Here is a 21,004-nt window from a genome sequence, read left to right as displayed (position 1 = left end):
CATAGTTTACAAAAGAATTAAATACTGTAATAATAAGACCATATTTTTACTATGCAGTTAATTTCTATTTTTCCTTTATATGATGAATGTTCACGTCTTCCTTTGAAGTGTGTGTCAGGCTAATGCACAAATAGAGTTCACCAAATAAGAATGGAAAAAAGGTGACTTTGTGACCTTTTCTGGAAGAATATATTGATAGTTTTAATGCTGCCTTGTCTCCTAACGCACTGGTCCTGATGACTGTTTAAACACTCTAGCATCAGCTTTTGGAGAGCTTTGTTATTTTTTTCTTTTTTAATGTATAGTTTTGCTGCTCAGGATTCCAAAGGAACAGGAATCTGTCCAGATTTTATGTACAATTGAGGTCCAGATCTACTTGGTATCCAGACCTTCCAATAAAAAGCAAACTCTAATCTTTGGTCCTTGAAGAGAATCCTGCTATGTTCATGGAACTTCGGGTTAGGGCACAAGCTAGAGACAGATGACCAGTTACTAGCTACCACAGGTGGATGTGGTAGCTGAACTGTTATTGTTGCCTAACTTCATCTGTTATAAGCCTGCTGTTGGCAGGTGTCTGAGATTGGTTGATGTCATTCACGTAGGCTGATGGTTTATAGTGAGGAGAAGTGTTATCAGTGGAAATGGCTGGTGGTGTGCTAAAAAAGTACAGCTTTACAGGTCATGTCCTTGTTCCCAAGCTTGGTGCAAGAAAAGGACATTTTCTTTTAGCAAAATTTGAAAGAAAGATTTCAAAGAATGTTTTCTTTGATGGAATACAAAGAAGTCCTGTGTCCTTGAAGAGAATTGTTGGTGTTCTACATAGTTTCCAAAACTGGAGGCTATGCATAGTGTGTTTGTCTGTGTATGAGTTTCTTTTAATTGGCACATAACAAATGTAAAATTAGAAAGTGATACAGCATAAAGGAAGATAACATTAAAAAAAATCTTAGCAAACTTGAACTATGTTACATTGCTGGCAGTTTGGCAGTTTGAGTTATGCCTCATGGGTCCTTGCTGCATTTCATGTTTTAGAAATTATTGTGACCTGTAAATATTCCACAGAACTTATTGTTAGTGGAGCAAAGAATAAGACATCACTGCAGTTTGAGCAGTTGTTAAAAAATGTGTTTGGTCTTTATACTGATTTTGCGTAGCTGGGTGGTACAGGTAATGGTCAGTATATCCCAGTCTAGTTTATTTAATAAAAAATGCTGTCTTTTTCCTTCTTGCAGTTGATCTTAAGAAAGGCTCATGTCCAAGTGCTGCAAAATCAAATCTCCCCAAGCCCTGCCAGTCTGGACTTCGTCCTCCAGGTTATTCACGGTTGCCAGCAGCTAAGCTGGCCGCATTTGGTTTTGTCAGGAGCTCAAGCGTATCCTCTGTCTCCAGCAACCAGTCAAACGACAGTGCTCAGAGTGATCAAAGCAGAACAACCAACCGTAAGTCCAAACAGTCTCCTTCTTTCTGGAGGTATATTAAATAGATGTATTCCAGGATTGTCCAGACTGGAGTTTGTGTCTAATTTAGGACTAATGTAATCCATGCAGTGCTCACTAATCTCTTCTGTGCCACTGAGCTGAAGGTTTGGTATCTTGATTTACCAGTTTAGTTTTTTAAAATATTATTAATGATAGATGAATAGGTACTGAATGTACATTGCATATAGAAGGGGCTGGTTTCCCTGCTGTAGAGAAAACCACGTGAAGAGTGAATCTGAGGCATTTTTGTGTTTGTTTTTTACTTAGAATATCCCTTCTTACAAGCTGAAGTAAGTAAATAATCACAGTAAATTGTGTTCGGTAAGTACATTGCAGCCATGCAGAGCAGTTTAGGACAAAGATTATATAAAGTGAGCAACACAGTCTTTTTCATCTGCTTTTCTTCTGCCTCTTAATATGCAGTGTAATAAACTTAGTTTGGAAAATTAATCAAATAATGCTAGTGATATGGAAAGGTTCAGAACTGGTATCATAGCTGTTGTCTCATCTACCAGACTTGGAAGGATCCTGTGGCTGAAATGTCATTTCAAATCCTATTTTCTGTAAAGACTATTAATTTTATTAAGTGCAAAATAATACCCACTGGATTGTGCAGTCCTTGGGAAGTGTGCGCATGCCCTGGGCTCAGAGCGGAAAGGGGGATTGAGGGATTTTCATGCCCGTTTTTCTTTGAAGACTGGATCAAGTCTGAACTGTGTCAATATCAAAGCAAGTGGTATCAGCCCAGGAGGGGTGCAGATGGGGACACACACCAGGTAATATGAAGGAGGAGAGGAGACAAGATGCTGCAGGCTCCTAAATCTTTCAATGTTTGTAATTATTTGAAATGAATTAGAATAAATAAAATGAAAATAGTTAAAAATCCTAAAGGATTTTTTCTTTCCCCTTTTATATGGGGTCATTAAAATGACAAAGACTAATGTGTTCAGGAACTTCTAAGTTTTCCAGTGCCACCAAACATAGGCTTGTATCTTGTTTTACTGTCAGACTGATCGCGCATTCCTGTTTATTTCCTAACAGGCTTTACCTTGAGTGGAGTCAACCTCTTTTGATTTGTACTTTTACCCTACATTTATGCCTTTGGAAAGCTTTTTCTTTTATCTGGTATTGTAAACTTTTTGTCTTTGGTTAAATAAAATCTTTGTTAGGGACAGAATTACCTGATTTCCGATTAGACCTAAGCTACATCTCTGCAAGACATGTTGTTGTCTGGCAATTTCAGGTGTGACTCTGAAAAAAATAGTATCTGTAGGTACAGCACTGTCCTTGAACACAGTGGATGCACACAGGTTCACACAATTGAGCACTGTGTAAGAGGAAAATACCCCAAACTGTGGAATCTGAGTTAATTCATTTCCATTTAAAAAAACTGTAGAAGTATTAGTAATCTCAGACCCAGAATATTACTCCTGATTATTCATTAATCTTAAAATATGTTAATTTCATTTATATATTCTGGTGTATTTTTATATTATATTTGTACATTAAGCCCATAAAAACTGAAACAATATTCCAGTTACTGGAAGGATGTGGAAGTATTTGGCACATACATTTTGTTCCAGCTCAGTTGGTTGAAGATGGTAACCCTTTTTAATGTTGGGGTTAGGATGTTGTGACCAACTTGTGCGTGTTGCAAGAATGTTTCCAACAGATACGAAAATTACCCAGGGGAAGTGTTCTGTTGTACAAACGTGTAGAGACGAGCTCAGCCTGTCACCTGATGAAAAATAGGACGTATAACTTCGGCTCTTGCTGACAAGTTAGATAGGTCGTCTAAGCAGTTGTTTAGTTTCCCTTCACCTCCATGGGGGACCAAGAGAAGGAACACTTTCTGAGGGTCATCTCTGTGATGTGGTTGCTGTGACATGCACAGATGTCCAGCTCAGTAGTCCTTTATTTGTCTGTAATTCCAAATGGATAAGGGTTCCTCCTGGACTGACGTGAAAGGAGAAGGTGTGTTGCTACGTGGGTGAGGTTGTACCCTGTGTTTAGGGTGTCAGCCCTCAGGTAAGTCATCACATGAGAAGACACCTACCATCACCTACCTGCTTTCTTTGGATTAAGGGCAACACAACTCCCATTCATCACTCCTGATAGGGCAGATAGGTAGGAAGAAAAAATTGTTCCCTTACTGTTGAATTATTAACTTCCATAGAAATGCTATCAGCGTGAAACGGTATAATCTTTTTCTATTTATAGTCTATGTACCAGCGAGAGTTAAATTAGTTGCCCGACACCCAGGGAGCACAGATTAGTTGCTTTCCACTCTACCACAGCTTATTTAACACAGATCAGCAGTGTACTTCAACATGCACAGAAAGTAACCCCAAGAGTGGATGTAGGGGAGTAGTATTGGCTCAGGAATCTTAGCATGACATATTATTTCTTCCCTTCAGTGTCTGCTGGAAGAATGGTTTTATTTAAATTACATAAATAGCTGATTCTGTAGTTCCTACCTGAGATCATGTCTTTGACTAAAGCAGACTTCCTAGAGGGCAGGGTAAAGTTTTACTGTTAATTTCCTAGCTCAGTAGGGTAGAAAATGCAAAATGATCTAGCATTAGAAATCTTCAAACATATATGATAACACAATTTCCTATTTAAGCCGCATCTCTATGTGTCAAGGAGACAGAAGTAATTGAAAACATCTTACAAGTGTGCATATGTTATAAATAGAGGGTCTGCTACTGTTGTAAATGAAGGGGCTCACTGCAAGATCTTATATCTGCTGGAAAGAAAATCATGATGTATTACAAGTTGCTAAAAACCAGATGACTATGGCTGGGTGAGAGGAAAACACAAGTTTGTTTTAGGGGAAACGGTGATTCTTGAAGGGGTCCCAGTGAGATCCTGTTCTTGCTTTTCTCTCCCCCACCATATGTCTTGGGGTGCTAGCTCTTCCCAAACCCTTGATGGTTAAATTTCTTTTCAGAAATCCCAACTAGTGTCTCATTTTGACATACTAATACTGCTTAAATACTGTCTAGAGAGTAAAACTTGTTTAGAGTAAGGAGACGTGATGTTTATGTTGTGAGGAAGTTTGTTAATGGAGTTGCGATTCAGCAGCTTTGTTCTTCACCAGATTTCTCCCCTTTCTGTGACCTCTCTGAAAGCAGGAAGCCTGGATGTGCACGGAGCCTGTGCTGTGCTCTCAGCTGACTTTCTGGCAATACCTCGCATATTCTGATAGACTCAGTTAAACAGATTTGCAGCAGTGGGACCGTGCTCTTTTCCCATGGTAGGGACAGGGCAGGCTGTGCAGCACTTGACTACTTGTCCTCTGGTCTTCCCTGGAGTCCCATCCCCAGAGTGTGGGTATAAGCCAGGCTGCTGTTTGCTGATAACACGCCAACTGCGACAGCCGTGCTGCCAGCTGCTGATCAGGATCAGTTGTAATGGGGCTCTGCTCCTATGGGGTCCTGCCCAATTGTGTGCTGAGGCTGGAGGGACAGCTCTGGCATCCAAACTGCTCAGCATCTTGCCAGCGTCTGTGGTAGGGAACTGACCTGCAAGCCAGGGTCACTTGTCTGTTTTGGCCATTTAAATGCCACTTTTTGGTGCCTACATGTAAATTCTGGCTTGCACACGGGAGCCAGGGTCCGTGAAGCTCATTCACGGTGACAGTGGCATGTGAGGCAGCTTCTCACCTTTGCTGAAGGAGGTGGGATGCAATGACAGAAGCTGAAGATCGCTCCATTTCAAAGCTGGGTCCTAGGTTGGATCAGGGAAGCTCACCAGGGCTCGCTACTTGGCTGTCCTGCCGTGTTCAAAATGGAATGGTTAAAATGGGTCAGGGTGAGCTCTTTGTTTGGTATGGAGAACAAGGGCAGATATGTTTGAATAAAACAACTCGGAGAAGTGGAGGCAGTGAGAGCTCGCTGTACCAATGGAGGGAGTCCATCCTTTGTTGCTACTAACATTCCGCTCTGCTTGGTGCGGAGCATGCAGCTCTCCCTGCCACTTTCACACCTCCCATCCCATGGCTTCCCACATCAGAGCATCTCTATACCATAGTGCGGCAAGGCCCACGCGAGGTCTGCTGGGGCACAGCCACATGGCCTGACACCTGTGGGACAGCTGGGAGACCCCAGGCTGAGGCTTAGCTCCAGGTCCTGTTATCAGCCCTCCCCAGATTTGTTCTGTGCCACAGATGTTTTTTTCCAGTAATATTTTTGTTCAAGATTACCTGAAAAGGTCAAGTTTACCCTCAGCTCTGGCCTACTACCTTTGAGGTTTAAAAATGTGTAATATTCTAAACCATTATTCTTTATTTAGACAGAGGTTTTATTGTATGTCAAAAAATTGTTGAGTTGTTGACACTCTAAATTGGCTAGAATTGAAAAATTCAGATACTTCAATCTAAGAAGAATGTGAGTGTTCTCTGCTGAATACGAGAAAAAGTGAGTAACTAGCACTGTTAAGTTCTGAATGTTAAGCAATGTTAAGGCTGAAACCAGTATGATTTGGAATGGAGTGAAACAATCGTGTAAACATAAAGAAAAAACTCCTAAATAGCTAACATATAACAAAATACCTAACTGTGCATTATTTTCCCTTGGAATTTTAAATACACTGTATCAAAGCTTCTCCTGTATCTGTGCCAGTAAAATTTGCCTAAGAGATTAACATCATACACCAAAGGCCCAAAGTGGTGGGATGTGGTTCCCAATATTATCTTGTGAATCAGCAGCGCAGTAACATGTTGCTCAGGCTGTAGTTTCTGTTTTACTAGTTTAAGGGGCTTAGAGTTCTCTCACTTGCTTGTACCTGCATTTCTAGTGATCGTCTGAATAGCCTGCTCACATAATTAGTTTTATTCATCAGAATAGATTCTAACGTGCTGTAAGTACCACGTGGAAAACAGTTCATTAAGCACCATGAAATGGTTTGATGTGTGGAAGACTGGGAGAAGGACGGAATGTTTGGAAGGAGTTGAGGTATGTAACTGCTGGGAGTTTAGGAAATGGAAGGATGTAGGTATAGTATCAGGAAATGCTTCATAGTCATATGGTCTACTAGTCTGTTAAATACTCTTCCAACTCAAATGGTGAAATCCCTGTTGCTTAAGATTCTTAAAATAGAATAATAGCATGGTGTTAGAGGCAGTGCTTCTCTGGTGAGGTGCTAAACTAAAAGACATAATGCTATTCCATGTCTACCCACAGCTCTGAGTGCTGAAGCAATTTCTTTTCAGGCTGAGCAAGAAAATGATGATGAATATTTCAAAACTAGTTTTGTATCCCATGGTAGCTTTTGTTTTGTTTAAAGTTATAAAAATACGGAAGTGCATATTTAATGTAAACTTCCACAATCCCGTCTTCAATGTATATATTTCACACTGATTTTTGACCTGGCATTGCCTGGCCTTGCTAAATGTTGAATTTCCATTCTAATAAGCAAAGATGTTGAAGTGTCAGATTCAGATGGGTGGAGAAAAGGGGAAATTAAAGTGAGCGCAGAAGCCTTGAATAGATGGCTAATTGCCTCCAAAAGAGGTAGAACATTTGAAACTGTCACGTGGTGAACAGATATATCGGTCGTTCCTAAATACCCAAGTATGTAGATACAAAGATTTTCCTATATGTAAATACATTGCATCATATTTCTGTGACTGATTTTCTGTTCATTTTTCTACATAAAAGTTCAGGTTTTTTCCCTTCTGATCTTGTTCTGATATTAATATTTTAATGGAAGAATCACTTTATGCCATCACTTCACTCTGAATAGGACTAAAATAGAACAGTTTCAAGTTAGGATTTTCAGCTTTGCTGGGCGATCCATCTGGAAAAGTGCAGTATGTCAGCCAGGAAGAGCAAGGACTGAAAAGACATTTTAGCAGCCTTCCAGACTCTCAGCATTTACTTTTCATACTCTAGTTGTTACAGCTGGGGAAAAAAATAATTCAAACAATGACTTGGAGGTGTGAGGCACAGCAGTTTCTCTCTGCAGAGATTGAAACAACATTGTTGAAGTGTAAGTTGTCCATAATTTCAGTGGGTTTTAGATACGGTGCTTGTGATAGTATTTTAAATGTGATAGTATTTTAATAGCTTAGATAATGTTTTTACTGCCTACTGTGTTACCTCTTCCCCTGCCCATTAGAGCATACAAGAGAGGGAAGCAGCAACAAACTGGGAGGGTCGGTACTGCTCCCTGCAATGAGTAAGTAGAGGTGGGAAGATCAAGCTGTTTTGGAAATGCAGAACTACTTTTATATGAAGATACCAGCCTGAAACATTGGGAGGGCTTACAAATTTCTGAACTCAAGTTTGTCAAAACTGAAAAAATCCATGAAACTTTTCTGCAAAGCCCGCTTTTTATGAGCAAAGAACAGCTGAAAGAATTTTGCCAAGCTCTTGTGCCAGCTGAATTTCAACACAGTACTTAATCATCATGTTTGTTATTGTTGTAAAATGTCATATAAAATCTGTGGGTTTAGGTGTAAGAGGGCTGGTCTGAGAGATTCTGTGTCTGTGTGCTAAAATTGTCCTGACTCAGACCTGGCAGATCCCGTTCCAGTTTTTGGCACTTATTTCTGTCTGGCTTTTAGAAAGTGACTTAAATTATCCACCTCACTTTCCCATCCATAAAATGGGGTGGGAGAGCACAAATGTTTGCACGGGTATTGGGTAATGGGGCGACAAGGAAGAAATGGATAGTGACAAATCCTCTTTCCTGGCCCGTTTCCACACAGGATTATTTGACTGATTGTGAGTGCCTAATTTAGTGACTGTAACTCTTAGAGTTTAATCTGCAGAGGGTAAAAAGGAGTTCAAACCACTCATACACCAAGCTGCCAGACACCAGTTTCACCGGAGAAGAAGGTAGTGCATCACTTCATGATTAGGTTATTCCCCTTACAGGCACCAAACTATATCTCTCCTGTGACTCTGTGGGGAGATGTTGATTCAATAATCAGTCTTGTGAATATAGCTACTGTGGCAGCCTGCTTTAGTACCCCTATACTGGGCTGTTCCATCCACTCCTTTATTTTAAAGATGTCCTGTGGCTGTTTTTGTTCTGTCCTGGTCAACAGGAGATCATGACTACTTTTTCTATTACAGTATAATGGGCTTCATTTGTTTCTTAGTGGGTTACAAAGAAATTAGAGAAGCTATTTTTGAAATAACTATTTTTGTCAGTGTTTAAATCACATTTTTTATAGCTTCTACTCTTCAAGGAGTCTGAAGGAAATCCCCTTTGACAGGGATGTGAGGGGAAAATGAGGCTGGTCCCCTCTGCAGCCAGGGTTAGAAGAGAGTTGCTGGTGGAGCGTGACTTTTAAAGTCTGGGGAAAAGCCATGGTCAGTCCAGAGCCTGTAATGGGGGCAAGCACAACACACATCTTTCTGGGGATGCACAGCACTCTGAACAGTAGCACTTAAAATGTCCTTTGAAAATATGAAAGCAAGCATCAGCTGGAACATATCTGTCACAGCCAAATTAAAACCCCTCTGAAGACCAGAAAACTCACTATAAATTGTCTCCTTTTCATACGCTAATCTTCCTATTCTATCTGATGAGGGGGAAAATACTCGTTTAGAAGTGAACCCTGTGGGCATTCATTGGAATGGATTAATCTCTTAATTTAGCCCAAAGAAAAATTAAGAAATAAAGCTTTGAAGAAATGAGAGCTTTTCCGTTCCCTGCTGCACCCCCTCCCCCCCCCCCCCCCCCCCCCCCCCTCCATTCTGGACTAATTTGCTTTCTAATGGAATCACAGTTAAAATCTTCAGTCTCCCACTAATGAAGTAAAACCTTGCAGGACTTTTGAGAAACTTTCCTCTTTAGCATGTCCATCTCATGCATTTAATTACAGTTTATAGATCAATATTTAGACAGGGTTAATTCTGGATGTCTAACTATGGGGCTCATCACTGGGGTATTTCATTGACTTCATCCACAGTTTTTGTACTTCCTAGAATTCCATCTTGTGAAAATCTGCATGCATTAAATTCATTAAGATTAATCTCCAAAAAGCCCTGCATACTGCTTCTGGTTCAGTTGTGCATTTTGTATTGTCTGTGAGGCCAGAGCCAGTGATCACAATGAGGGACTCTGGTTTTAAAATCCATGAGTCAAACAGGTACCTAATTGAACCAATTACTGATAATGACAAAAATCATTACAAACTCTATGATACTAGGCTTTTTTCAAAAGATAGCTTTTTTTCAAAAAATAAATATTAATTTAAATATACAAGAAGTTTGATATGGTAGTTAAGAGCCAATTTTGAGTCAAAGTGAGACAAAGAAGTACCTATGTCACAATTTTGAATTATGCAAATTTTGAAAGGATTTTTTGAATTATATTTTCTCTTGTGTAATTTCTGCTTAGGATCAGTCTGTTATCCTGTGCCCTAAACAAGAGGCAAAACCCCCTTGAGGTTCAGTGTTTCTTTGATCTCTTTCAAGAAGGACCAAATTAAAAAAGTGAGACTGAGATGATCTCATTGCAATCATATTATTAATAGCTGTTGTCATAGCTGAAATATTACGAATTTATTACACACACAAATCAATCCACTGTGTGCCTTACTAGCAATAAACAGGACCAAAGTCAGAAGTACTGTAAACACTACCGGTAAATCGCATTTAGACCAAAAGGTTTCAGAAAACAGAGCTGGCCTCTTTACAGTATATGAAAAATCAATTAACAAAATGTTACGCCCTTGAAAAATGAAGTGTGGATAATGAACACAAATGGATATTTGAAAAAAGCCTGTAAACTTGTCCCTTTTGGGGAGGGATAGTGACTGATGAGTCTAGGAGAACCATGGTGGATTAGGGCAGGTATGTATTAACAGTGGAGCAAATGAAGGAAAACTTCAAAGAAGTTTCTAATCTTTGATCCCATTATGAATCCTGCAGAAGACTTGTGAATTCTAATTTAGTAGTGAGAGAAGTGTTACAGCCAAAAGAGTGTGGCACTATTTACAGAGGAACTTTTCCCATGTAGAGATTGGGCTGGAATCTCACCCGTGACTTTTTTTTTCCATCACACTAATCTAGCCCAAACAGGTTAAAATTGAGGTCATTTATGTAAGTCTTCCAGGTGCTTTTGAGAATATCTGCAATAAACAGAAGAAACAGCATCTTTTGTGGCTTTCAGTATTGCCACAAGTCTCGTAGCTGTTATCCAAGAACTTGAAAATTGCAGCTTAAACACCCTTTCCTCCCAGCTTGCCGCTTGACAGTCTCTGGAGGCCCGGGCAAGATTACACAAGGCTGTAAACAGCTCAGAATGTTGTGGTTCTTTGTCTTGTGACAGGTGCAAGACCAAAGGCTTTCGATCTGGGATTTCCAAAGTTATTTTAAATGCTAGAAGAAAGCTGACTGAGGTCTGAAATCAGTAAAACCAGCAGTGGCAGAAAAATGGCAGACTGAGACCCTCCAACCGAGAACGTTAAGCTGAATAGAATTGAAACAATTGCACAGTATTTGCCTCCCGGGTGGGAGTTATCACAAACTGTAAGCTATTGGCACACTAGACATCACTGATGCCACCATCAAAGGCTAGAAAATGTTCCAATCCCTTGGACATGAGCCTGAGAAATGGTAGCATGCCTCCCGTGTGGCAACTTTAAGGGTCCATCTGTGGGGCTGGTGTGGATGGAAGAGAAAGCTGCTGCTGTTCGGGTTTAACTGTGATTTGTAAACAAGCCCTGTCTTGTGGCAAGGAGTCAATTAAGCTGGGATACACGGTGTAAATCTTTAAGTTATGATGTTTCCAAATTCATGGATTGCTGATGTGGTTTCACACAGTACAGGTTACCATTGCTATGTCCGTAGAAGGCTACACCATCAGAAATACTTATGCAGAAACAGGAGCATTTATGATGAGAGAATAAAGTGCTCTGATTCGCAGGTGGGAACTGGACCTTGCCAGAATAGCTGGCAGCATTCCCATACAAACCTCTACATCTGATTGTGCATTGGTAAGGTCCATCTCAGAATGGGGCACGCTTCTTTCTGTGTGCAGATTGACCAAGCAGTCATGAGGTTATTATGTTATTTTGGTGCACACTGTCTGAATTGGGCCATTAGCTGTTGGATGGTGTGTGTTTCTATGTAGACAAGTAGGCTAACCTGCATGCAATGGAGATGATGATGGCAAGCTGGTGGACTGATGCCACCAGCAACATTAACTCTGCACAGTGGACCTTGGCGACACAAAACAAGCCTAGATCAGTTAGTTCTTGTGTATCATGAACCTTTTGCCAGCTAAACATGATGACAGTCTTTTCTTTTTGTTTTCTGTTTTAAAGCAGCCTTCTCAAAGAGGACAAATTCCATGATATTCCTTAAACAAACTACCACAAAGAAAGAAAATAGCTTCTAAGTGGCAAAGAAGAACTGGGAGACCACCCTTCTACCTAACCACTAAAAGTAGAGAAGGAATACACTAAATGAAGGAATGAGTTGCTTCCTACTACTGCTTTGCATCTCAAAAATAGTGTACCTTACAGGCGCCATCATAGCCTAATATTTACATTTAGTCAGTGGTTAGCTCCCTTTCTGTCACACATTACAGTTATACTGTCCTCCTGCCAGCCATTCCTGGAAAGGTATCTACAGCCTCTATAGAAAACTAGTCAAAACTGAGCAAGGAATAATATGTTTTAAATAAAATAATGTGGCTTGATCAAAACGTCTTATGACCAAATGTGGGAAACCCTTGTATGCTTTTCCTCTACTGCTAAACTGTATGGATTAGGGCAGGCCAGGGCTCAGTCTGTGCCCTGAAGTGTGTGGTACAACTTTCTTGTGTTAGATGAAAGAATTAAAAATGAATCACTTTTAAGCAGTATTTTTCTCCTAAAAAAAGAATATACAATTTTATTTGGCACCTTTCATAAACCCTTCTGCTAAGCTCTTATTGCACAGCATGAGATGAGCTAGGAATTAATATTACTTTTGTAATCTGAGGAAAGGGGATTTCCCAATGAACATTATTACAATACTTTTGTTTAAACTGAAGGCCTATTTTTAGATGCTTGGATGTGTCCTGGGATAAAATGTTCATTCTCTGACATGTTCTAATGTTGGCTAAATGTATTATGTACTGCATCTAGGTATCTAAGGAATTTTAATTGTCTCAGAGGTACACAATAGCTTTTTAGAATTAGGATATTTATCACTTGTCACAGCTTGTAAATTTAGATACAGAACAGGCCTGTACACTGTCAAGCTGTGTGGGAAAGTAAGAAGGATAAGAGGTAGCGTCATGGTCTCTGTATGCCTTCCAAACACATTAATAGTATGTTCTAAAAATGCCTAAGATGTAGTTTAAAAAAGCTTAAACCTGAAAGTAAGATGCATGAAAATGTAAAAGCAAAAAGCTGATGCTAAGAAACTCTCTCTTACGTGCACAAGTAAGTCCCACTCCTTTGGCAAAGTGATAGTTGCTCTAAGAAATGTACTAATTATGCATGACTTACCAACAATCCTGCACTGGAGCTCAGTTGTGAAGACTTTGGAATATGTGTATGCTCCTGAACTGTCATCTACCTGTTGTGCATATCAAATCTCTCTGCAGATAAAAAATTCAGATTAATTGAACAAAGCCCTCGAGCAGCTTGCTAAGTGATATAAACTTCCTATCAGTCACAGTCAGAAGATTAAACCATGGACCGTTAGGCTGAACAATTTGCAACTCAGATTAATTTGATATTTCCCACTTTAAGACATGCCAACTATCATGTTAAAAAAAATATAAAACCAGTCTAAAACACCAGAGATTGGTATATTTTTAAAAAGACTGGCTTTTTTATGGAGCCCACAGTTTTGTAACCATGTCATTTTGGGTTTTGTTTTTTTAATTGGTTTGGATAGATGGCAAATCTTTCCCTAAGTGGTATTTCACTAGCTGTCATAAGCTGGTTTCTGCCCTTAGCCTGGGGCTGTGGGATGTGCTGCTGATGTCTGGGCAGAGGTGAAGCAAAGCAGCAAGGTCATGCGCAGCCCTCGTGTGGGTGGGGACAAAACATTGCAGGTTGTTGGCCCATGGGAGGACAATTTTCTCTAGCAGCCTGACATGACAGAAGCCATGTGGTAATAGAGGGTAAATGCCTCTCCTTTGTATTTACACACCTGATTTGGCCACAGAGATTTAATCAGTATTGATGGAAGTGCTGGTTTCCTAACCACTGTTACCGTTTCTATGTGAGAAATATTTCTATATCAAAATAATGATTAGGCACTAGCTTCACTTCTTAATGCTTCTCACATTCTGATACCTGTCTGCACAGAGCCTCTCCTTCATCCACTTTTTCTCTGTGATCATCAACAGTGATCCTCTCATCTCTGCAGTCGTCCATTTATGACTTATCCCCTTCCCATATTGCCATATATTTGGAGTAATCATCCCGCTAAAATACGCAATATTTTTAAAAACATGGTCATTCAATTAGTTTTCATAGTTTTCACAAAACGTCTGTGCACTATCTCTGTCTTGCTGGTTTGTCTCATGCCTTCAAACAAGGGACTCCCTGTCTTATTGATGCTGTCTATCACTTGCATGGCAATGTGCGCACTCCCAGTGATGCATGTGATTTGGAAGACTGGCATTAAGAATTGTGATAACATTTGCCTTCACTACAGCAGGTACAAAGCTTCACCCTGCTCATTTACAGTTCATAAGTAACTAATTAAATGTATATGTAATTAGCTTTGGTAATGCTTCCAGGAAACTGCTGCGTGCTTACTTGAAAGTTTACCTCATTGTAAAGGTATTTTAGAGGGAAGTTTTTTGGGAAAAAAAATCTCCACTGGAGTTTTTAAATGTTTTCCGCCAGGATTGTAAAGATGTCAGGGCTTTCTCCAGACTTGGCCTTCTGAAATTTTCACAGCTTCCACCTCCATCACAAGGTCCTCCCACTGCTTGAGATAATGGCCTGGTTCACCTTGGAGCCAGGCTGTGTGTGCGCTGGCATCTCACATTGGCAGCTAGGGCTGAACGAACTGATTGTGGTGGATAACTTGCACGATCAAATTAGCCCCGTGGTCTCTGAGCATGCATAAATTCTGCCTGTGGCTAACAAGCCACTGATGCCACTGTCGCGCTTCCTCTGCCTGGGTTTGTGCGGGGCGAGGAGCCGCACTCACGGGCTGCTGGCATCTTAAGACATTTCATCTTGCACAGCTGCAGTGCTCTGGAGCTGGGGGTTCTGCAGTGAGCAGGAGCGCAGCTGTGAACCCGACACTCTCAGCTTTCGCTGTCCCTGTTCTTGGCTTGGTATTGGATCTGATAACATTAATACGAATGTGGCTTGAGAGTGAGAGCTGAGATGCAGAGCACAGTGCAGTGAAATAAACCCCTGAAAGCTAGGCTAGTACAGCACCTAGTGTCTTTTTATGTCCTGTAGTATGTAGTGTATATTCCTGCGTATCAAGTGGTATGTTACTTACAGCATTTTGGTTACGCTTAGAATAAATTTATTCAAAATTAACTTCCCTTTAGTATTAGCTTGCAGACCTAGATATAAATAAGCCACAGTTAACACTGGACTTTTGTTGCTCAGCAATCCAAATCCTGCTTAGCAGATTTCAAACTATTCAAGTCTGGCAACATTTTAGCAAAGATACTGTAACAAATCACCTTATATAAATTACTGTTCATTTGGTGACCGCGGGGGGGCTTTAGGTTTTACGCTCTCCTTCTATCTTTGCAGAATGGTGCTGGAGATAAAGCAATTTTTCTGGTAGTGATTTGAAGGAAGTGGATAAAAGAGTATAAAAAGTTCCAGAGGAATCTGCAGGTGCTGAGAGAGAGGAAGGGATGGCTTAGCTGGGGGTGGCCCGGGCACCCACCCTGCATCAAGAGTCCTAAGCTGCTGCTGAGCCACGGTGGTCTGTAGCACAGGGTTTCAAGGCAAACTGTCCACGATCTCGGAGCACAGGAATTAAACAATGAAGGTATGGGAGTAATTAAGGTCTTAAGGCTCACTTGCACTCATAATAATGTGAGTAACTTCATTAATTGGCTTCATGGGGACTACTCAGTGCCATATACCTTAGAAGGACTGAGAAGTCTCCAGCGGACTGCACTGTAGCACCAGCAGGGACTCCATATGATTCAGCTGTGATTGCCAGTGGGAACTCCAGCAATAGCAAGTAATAAACAGGTATAAACAACCTACATTTGCAAATGCCTCACTTCTGTTTAAAAAAAAAAAAGCACAATAGATTAGTAGGCATTTGAAGGGTAACTTGTTTACAGCTTCATAAAGAATTCCAGTTATCTGAAATATGGAGAGCTTCTCTGCACAGCGGTGTTAGTGTCAGCTCCACTAATTCTGTAGAAATTGCCCGGCACTTTGTCACTGGCTGAAGTGATGGAGTGTGGTGACAGATTTCATCCTTACTGTGTCTCATGGTATAGCCAGACATAGAAATCTTCATTTTCAGTGACAAACCTGTTCAGTCAATTTATTAGCTCTAAGTGCAGATTAATATATTGATACTTCTAAAGAAGTTTCTGTAGAAAGTTTTTGGTGAGTGTTGTGTACATCAATCAGTTTTGTTTGAGAAAACTTTTAGGAAGCAGGCAAGTGTTGTTATCACTGCCTTGTGGAACAGAGAAGTGAGGAACATGTGAATGTGCCACATTTCTCACATGAGACATCTCAGAGCATATTGGAAGGTTTATGTGGGATATTTGAAGCCCAGGTGCCTCTAGCCCTCTGGACCTGTTCTGTTTCAGGATGGTCAGTCTGAGAGACCCAGAGATGAGCTTCTTGGGAGCAGAACAGGGAAAATGACAAACAACTGTAGGAATTATGTGCTGGAAGAGATGATTTCCCTAAACTATGTCAGGGGGAGCATGCTAGTGCTTCAGGACTGTTTGAAGTGTTTTGACAAAAATACCACATTTAGCTACTTCTCATCTCCAGCGGAGCAAAGCTCTGCTTCCTTGGGGAAAGTTTTAGAAACGTTTGCGCCTTTATAAGACACAACCATGTCCCCTCCAGACTTTCTGAGCTGAGGGAGAACTTGCATGGAAGTGCCTCAGCAGTGAAGTACATGCAGTCCTTCATCTCTGTAAAGTTGGCTTTGGCATTTACCATATCAAAGTATTCAAATTTATGAAGCAGTTTCTTGGAGCTGAGTTAATCCCATGGGTAACTTTTTTACAGAACCAGCAGCTGAGCTGCCTCCCTGTTAACATTGGGTAGGGAAAAGAGAGAACTGTGTCATGTGAACTGCAGGGAAATTAGAACAAGCTAATCAAAGAATAACAAAGAGGGAAGTTAGACATTAAGGGCGTTTTTGTGCAGGCTGCAAAACATGGAACTAGAATCGTGGTCCTAATGTATATTATATTCCGGTGCACAAGTAAAATCTGTATAGCCAGAATGCAGCCAGAAGAGACTGTATTTAATAACAGATACTTTTTCAATTAAGAAATTATAATGAATATATGTAAGACATTTGGCAAAGCATTCTCAGGGAGATCAGAGACATAGGGTTATTGAAAACAGAGCAGCAAGGTGAGCTGTCCTTGTCCTAAAGCATGATCAACTATGCTTGCATGATTTGGGGCAGATTTTTCTCTACTGTTGTTTATAACATGTTTGAAAGATGGAGCTTGCCTAGGAAGCTTGTTCCTTTTGTACTTTTTGAAAATAATTCATGATGTCTAAGCTATACTTCTCTCACAGGAGTTTATACCTGTTTCTCTTGTTCTGTCTGCAAAGAATGAAGAGAATAGTTTCTGCCCAATACACATGCAGAGAATTGTTTCTGCCTAATACATACTTGAAGACTGTTGTCATGTCTCATCTCATTTCTTTTCTCTAGAAATGAATCAATCCAAGTGCTTCAGCTTTTTCCCAGACCATACTTTCAAAGACCTCTGATAATTTTCTATTCCTCATCTTTGGACTTCTTCTGCTTTGTCTGAGGGTGGTTCCCAGGCCTGGACTAGTTATAGAGAGCTAATATAAACCTTACTTTGTAAAACTTTCCATAATGAAAGTCAGTCACTGATCCCCTAAAAGGGAAATTAAACCTTTGAGAGCTCACATGACTTGCTCAACACTATCAGAGAAACAGCAGAGCCAGGAAGAGGACCCAAGACTACAGCTCCCTGGCCAGTCCCTGCATGCCTGTGAAGACTGGTCTCCCTGGGCAAACACACTATGTGCAAGCCTTTCATTAATGAAATGTACCATGTAACATCTGGACTGCCCCCGGAAATTGATCTTTTTTTCTTGAAAAGGGTGAGATTTAGTAATGCTTCTTGCATTTATGTGCTGGCTGCTCTTGGTATGGCTTTAACCCATCCAAACTCCTACAGGCTCTGGTCTTACAGGTTGAGGGCATGTCACTTTTAAATGTGCTTTATCCTCTTCCCTGTCACCTTCAAAACTTTGCATAAATGGAGGTGAGCATCCAAGTTCTTTTTAAGCTGTATTCAGAGTAAATTTATGCCCTTTAGTGATGAATTAGTGAAGAAAACCAGACTGTTTTAAAAAAGAAGAGCTGACATACGCTGCTTGCTCCAGCCAAGCTCACTTTACCAACTCAATAAAGTAAAAATACAAGTAGCTCTAAAATGAGGTTGTAGGAGAAGTTGCCCAGCATGAGCTGCAATTGCAGCAAATATATTTCTCCTTAATTATTGTGCAGTAGGGAGTACATTAAAATGTTCAGCCTTCTCTTTATCTATATGCTGTTTGCTGAAACACAGTCAGCTCAGCTATACTGAGTAAACACATACTTGTCTATCTGGTTTAAAAAATATTCTAATCATTATTCAGCTGATCTATACATCTTATCTTTGCAGTTGCTCAGATGTATTTTTTTTGTTGTTGTTATTTTTTGTAAGAGTACATTTATTAATTTTCTCCTTGACTCTATTGGAATAGTTTATCTGTAATTTAAGATGCAGGAACTTTGTTACCAGTGGAAATCAGTGTGCTAATCTAATGCCAGCAATTGCTTAACCTATACAATGCCAGAGGGATCCCAGTGCAAGAACGGGTCTACTAATATAGCTTTATGAACATGCAGCACTCATACCAGCACACTGCTGATTAAAAAACACAGGAGGCATTTCTTCAAAGGATTCTGAATAAAGCCTTTGGTCCCATTTCCACACATGGATTTTTTTTTTTTTCATTGTCCTAAATACATTTGTTAGACTACCTCATTTTGAACAGTAGCTGAAGCTACATTAGGGAAAGATTTCGCATGTGTTTAAGCCATCACAGAAAAAAAAAAATTAAAAAAATATATATATATTTGACCTGATAAATATCTCAGCTTTTAAAATCTTCTAAATCCTTAGATAGTGCTACTTAATCTCTTAAACATGCACTTATAATGACTTAAGAATCCACACACTGTAGATCTAATGACCCAGTTGTGATGTGCACTGACGTGTGGGGGTTGGTTTGGATTTTGTTAATCCAAATAATTTTTGAACCCTCTAAACATACTCAGGACTTTGCAAGTGCTAATGGTGTTGTCCAGCCAGAAGCTCTGTGGTGGGTGCACAGCCCTGCATTGCACACTGCAGCAGGGATTTTAAAAGATCTTTTACATGTATCATAGTTACTGGGAAATTGTGCTGAAACTTTCAGTGATATCAGATACTGTGAGAAAGAAACGGACTGGAGATTTCATGGAAGTTTTGAACTTAAACAATAGTTTATCTAAATGTAAATCTTTTCTATAATACAGAAGAAATGTTTTTCCTTCCTTCAAGGTGCAATGGTGGTTATAACATGTTTTAAACTGCATTTCAGGGTAGTTGCAGTCTCTGAATACTTAATTAGGTAACACTAGCTAGGACCCCCTGGTATGACCCAGTAATATACTTACCTATGAATTATTTCTGTTCCATGAAGGAGGGAAGGAATTATTATCTATGAAATGATATAATGCCTAGCAATTATCTCTCCTGAAGCAGTAGAAGTGTATTTACTGGTGTGAATGCATCAATCTTCGTCATCATAAAACCCACTGTATTAAGCTGTTAAAAATTATCTGTTACCAGCAAAGATATGTATATATTTATCAGCAGCTGTCAATATTTTAATGTCTTGCCTCTAAGTTATCTTTAGAGAGACACTGTCAAGTTAAATATCTCTTCTCTATGTTTCAAATGGCAGCTTTGGTAGTTAAAATGAAAGAGTGCAATAAAAAAGTCCAACTTTCTTTGGTTTTACCTATGATAGTCGAGCCACTTGGATTGATTAGTTATCACCTAAGCCATTTCATTTCAAACATCTTATTGGAGCATTTCTGAGAGGTGCACTGCACAGCAGCACTGTACACCTGCAGCAGCACTGGAAAGATTTCTGTCCATCCCCAAATCCATTGCTGCTTGCTTAAAAAGCTGTTCCATTTTTTACACCACTACCCAACTTACCTGCTCCATGCACACTTTGGGACCCAACATGTCACTCATCCCTGTCCCTGCATTGTCTTAGCACTGATACTTCCATGCCAAGCAAGTGTCCCAAGCTACAGCAGGGGGCGATGAAAGAGGGAATGTCACCCCAGGAACAACCTTGGGAGCAGTGTGATACAGGTTGCCTAATCAGCTGAAGGAGCACTGACTTTACTGAGGCAGTAGGCATTTTGGGCTTACTTCATCAGCAGGTAGAAGATGATAATTTCTAGAAGCAGCATAACCAGTGATAGCCACTATGTCATATGCTGAAACTTTGCATGGTGAACAAGAATGATTTCTAGAGAAGCAAAATGCTCTTTTCCAGGTCCCCAATGCATCTGACCATGCTGGACCTTGGAAAGCCCACCATGATCTGTGCTTGCTGTAGGGTGCAGATGTAATAAGGGTACACCTGCCCTGAATATTGCCCCCATGTACTTCCTTCTCTGAAGACACATCCCGTCATGCTCCTCCCATCCCATTGCAGGTATGTCACTTGAGGTTCTCCCTTGACTACCGGCCAGTCCAGCAGTCCTTGCTGTCATGTAACACTCACACTCTGGAGCTGAAAGCCTTCTCAGAGGGTACTGAGTCATCTTGTATAGCACAAAAATCATGCATTGTCATCCAATCTGAAATGTATTTCTTTTATCAAGAGCAAAGAAACCTTTTTTCTTTTCATATAATTAGGCAGTGAACAAGCCCTTTAAGTTAGTTTGCAAATAACTGCACAGTAGGATGGAGAATTTTTATGGAGGAAAATGTGGAGTGAAACTGTGAGCATATTTACATACAAGTAAACTATCATTTTTTCTTTAGTGTCTAACTCAGAAACCACAGGCAGAGCAGGGTACTCTTGATTAGTTGGACCAGCTCAGTTTGCTTCTGAGTTTTTCTTCACTCAGAGGTGGTCATCTCCTCCATATACCCTCTGAAGTTAGTCATAGTGTGGTCAGAATAAATGCAAGCGCAGGCTGTCCCCTTGCAAGAGCCTTGGGCAGCTTGTGGCAGCACAAGGGGCATTAAAAACCTCCGTGTTACATATTGGCCTCCAAACCAGCTGAAATATAAACAGGACCTCTGTAACACCAAGATCTGTTGTT

At 40.3% G+C, this 21,004-nt stretch overlaps 1 protein-coding gene across 1 annotated transcript in view; it reads left to right on the top strand.

Moving 5' to 3' along the window:
- MTUS2 (microtubule associated scaffold protein 2) overlaps nucleotides 1–21,004 on the top strand; it is a 318,390-nt gene that overhangs the window by 133,618 nt on the left and 163,768 nt on the right. Inside the window, exon 5 of the mRNA XM_055801939.1 lies at nucleotides 1,233–1,439. Within this exon, the coding sequence (XP_055657914.1) occupies nucleotides 1,233–1,439 (207 nt within the window). The remainder of the gene's footprint in view (nucleotides 1–1,232; nucleotides 1,440–21,004) is intronic.

This window comes from Falco peregrinus, chromosome 4, assembly GCF_023634155.1.
Source record: "Falco peregrinus isolate bFalPer1 chromosome 4, bFalPer1.pri, whole genome shotgun sequence".
NCBI classification, from domain to species: Eukaryota; Metazoa; Chordata; class Aves; order Falconiformes; family Falconidae; genus Falco; species Falco peregrinus.
The sequence above is the reverse complement of the archived record's forward strand: the minus strand, read 5'-3'. Positions and strand labels throughout refer to the sequence as shown.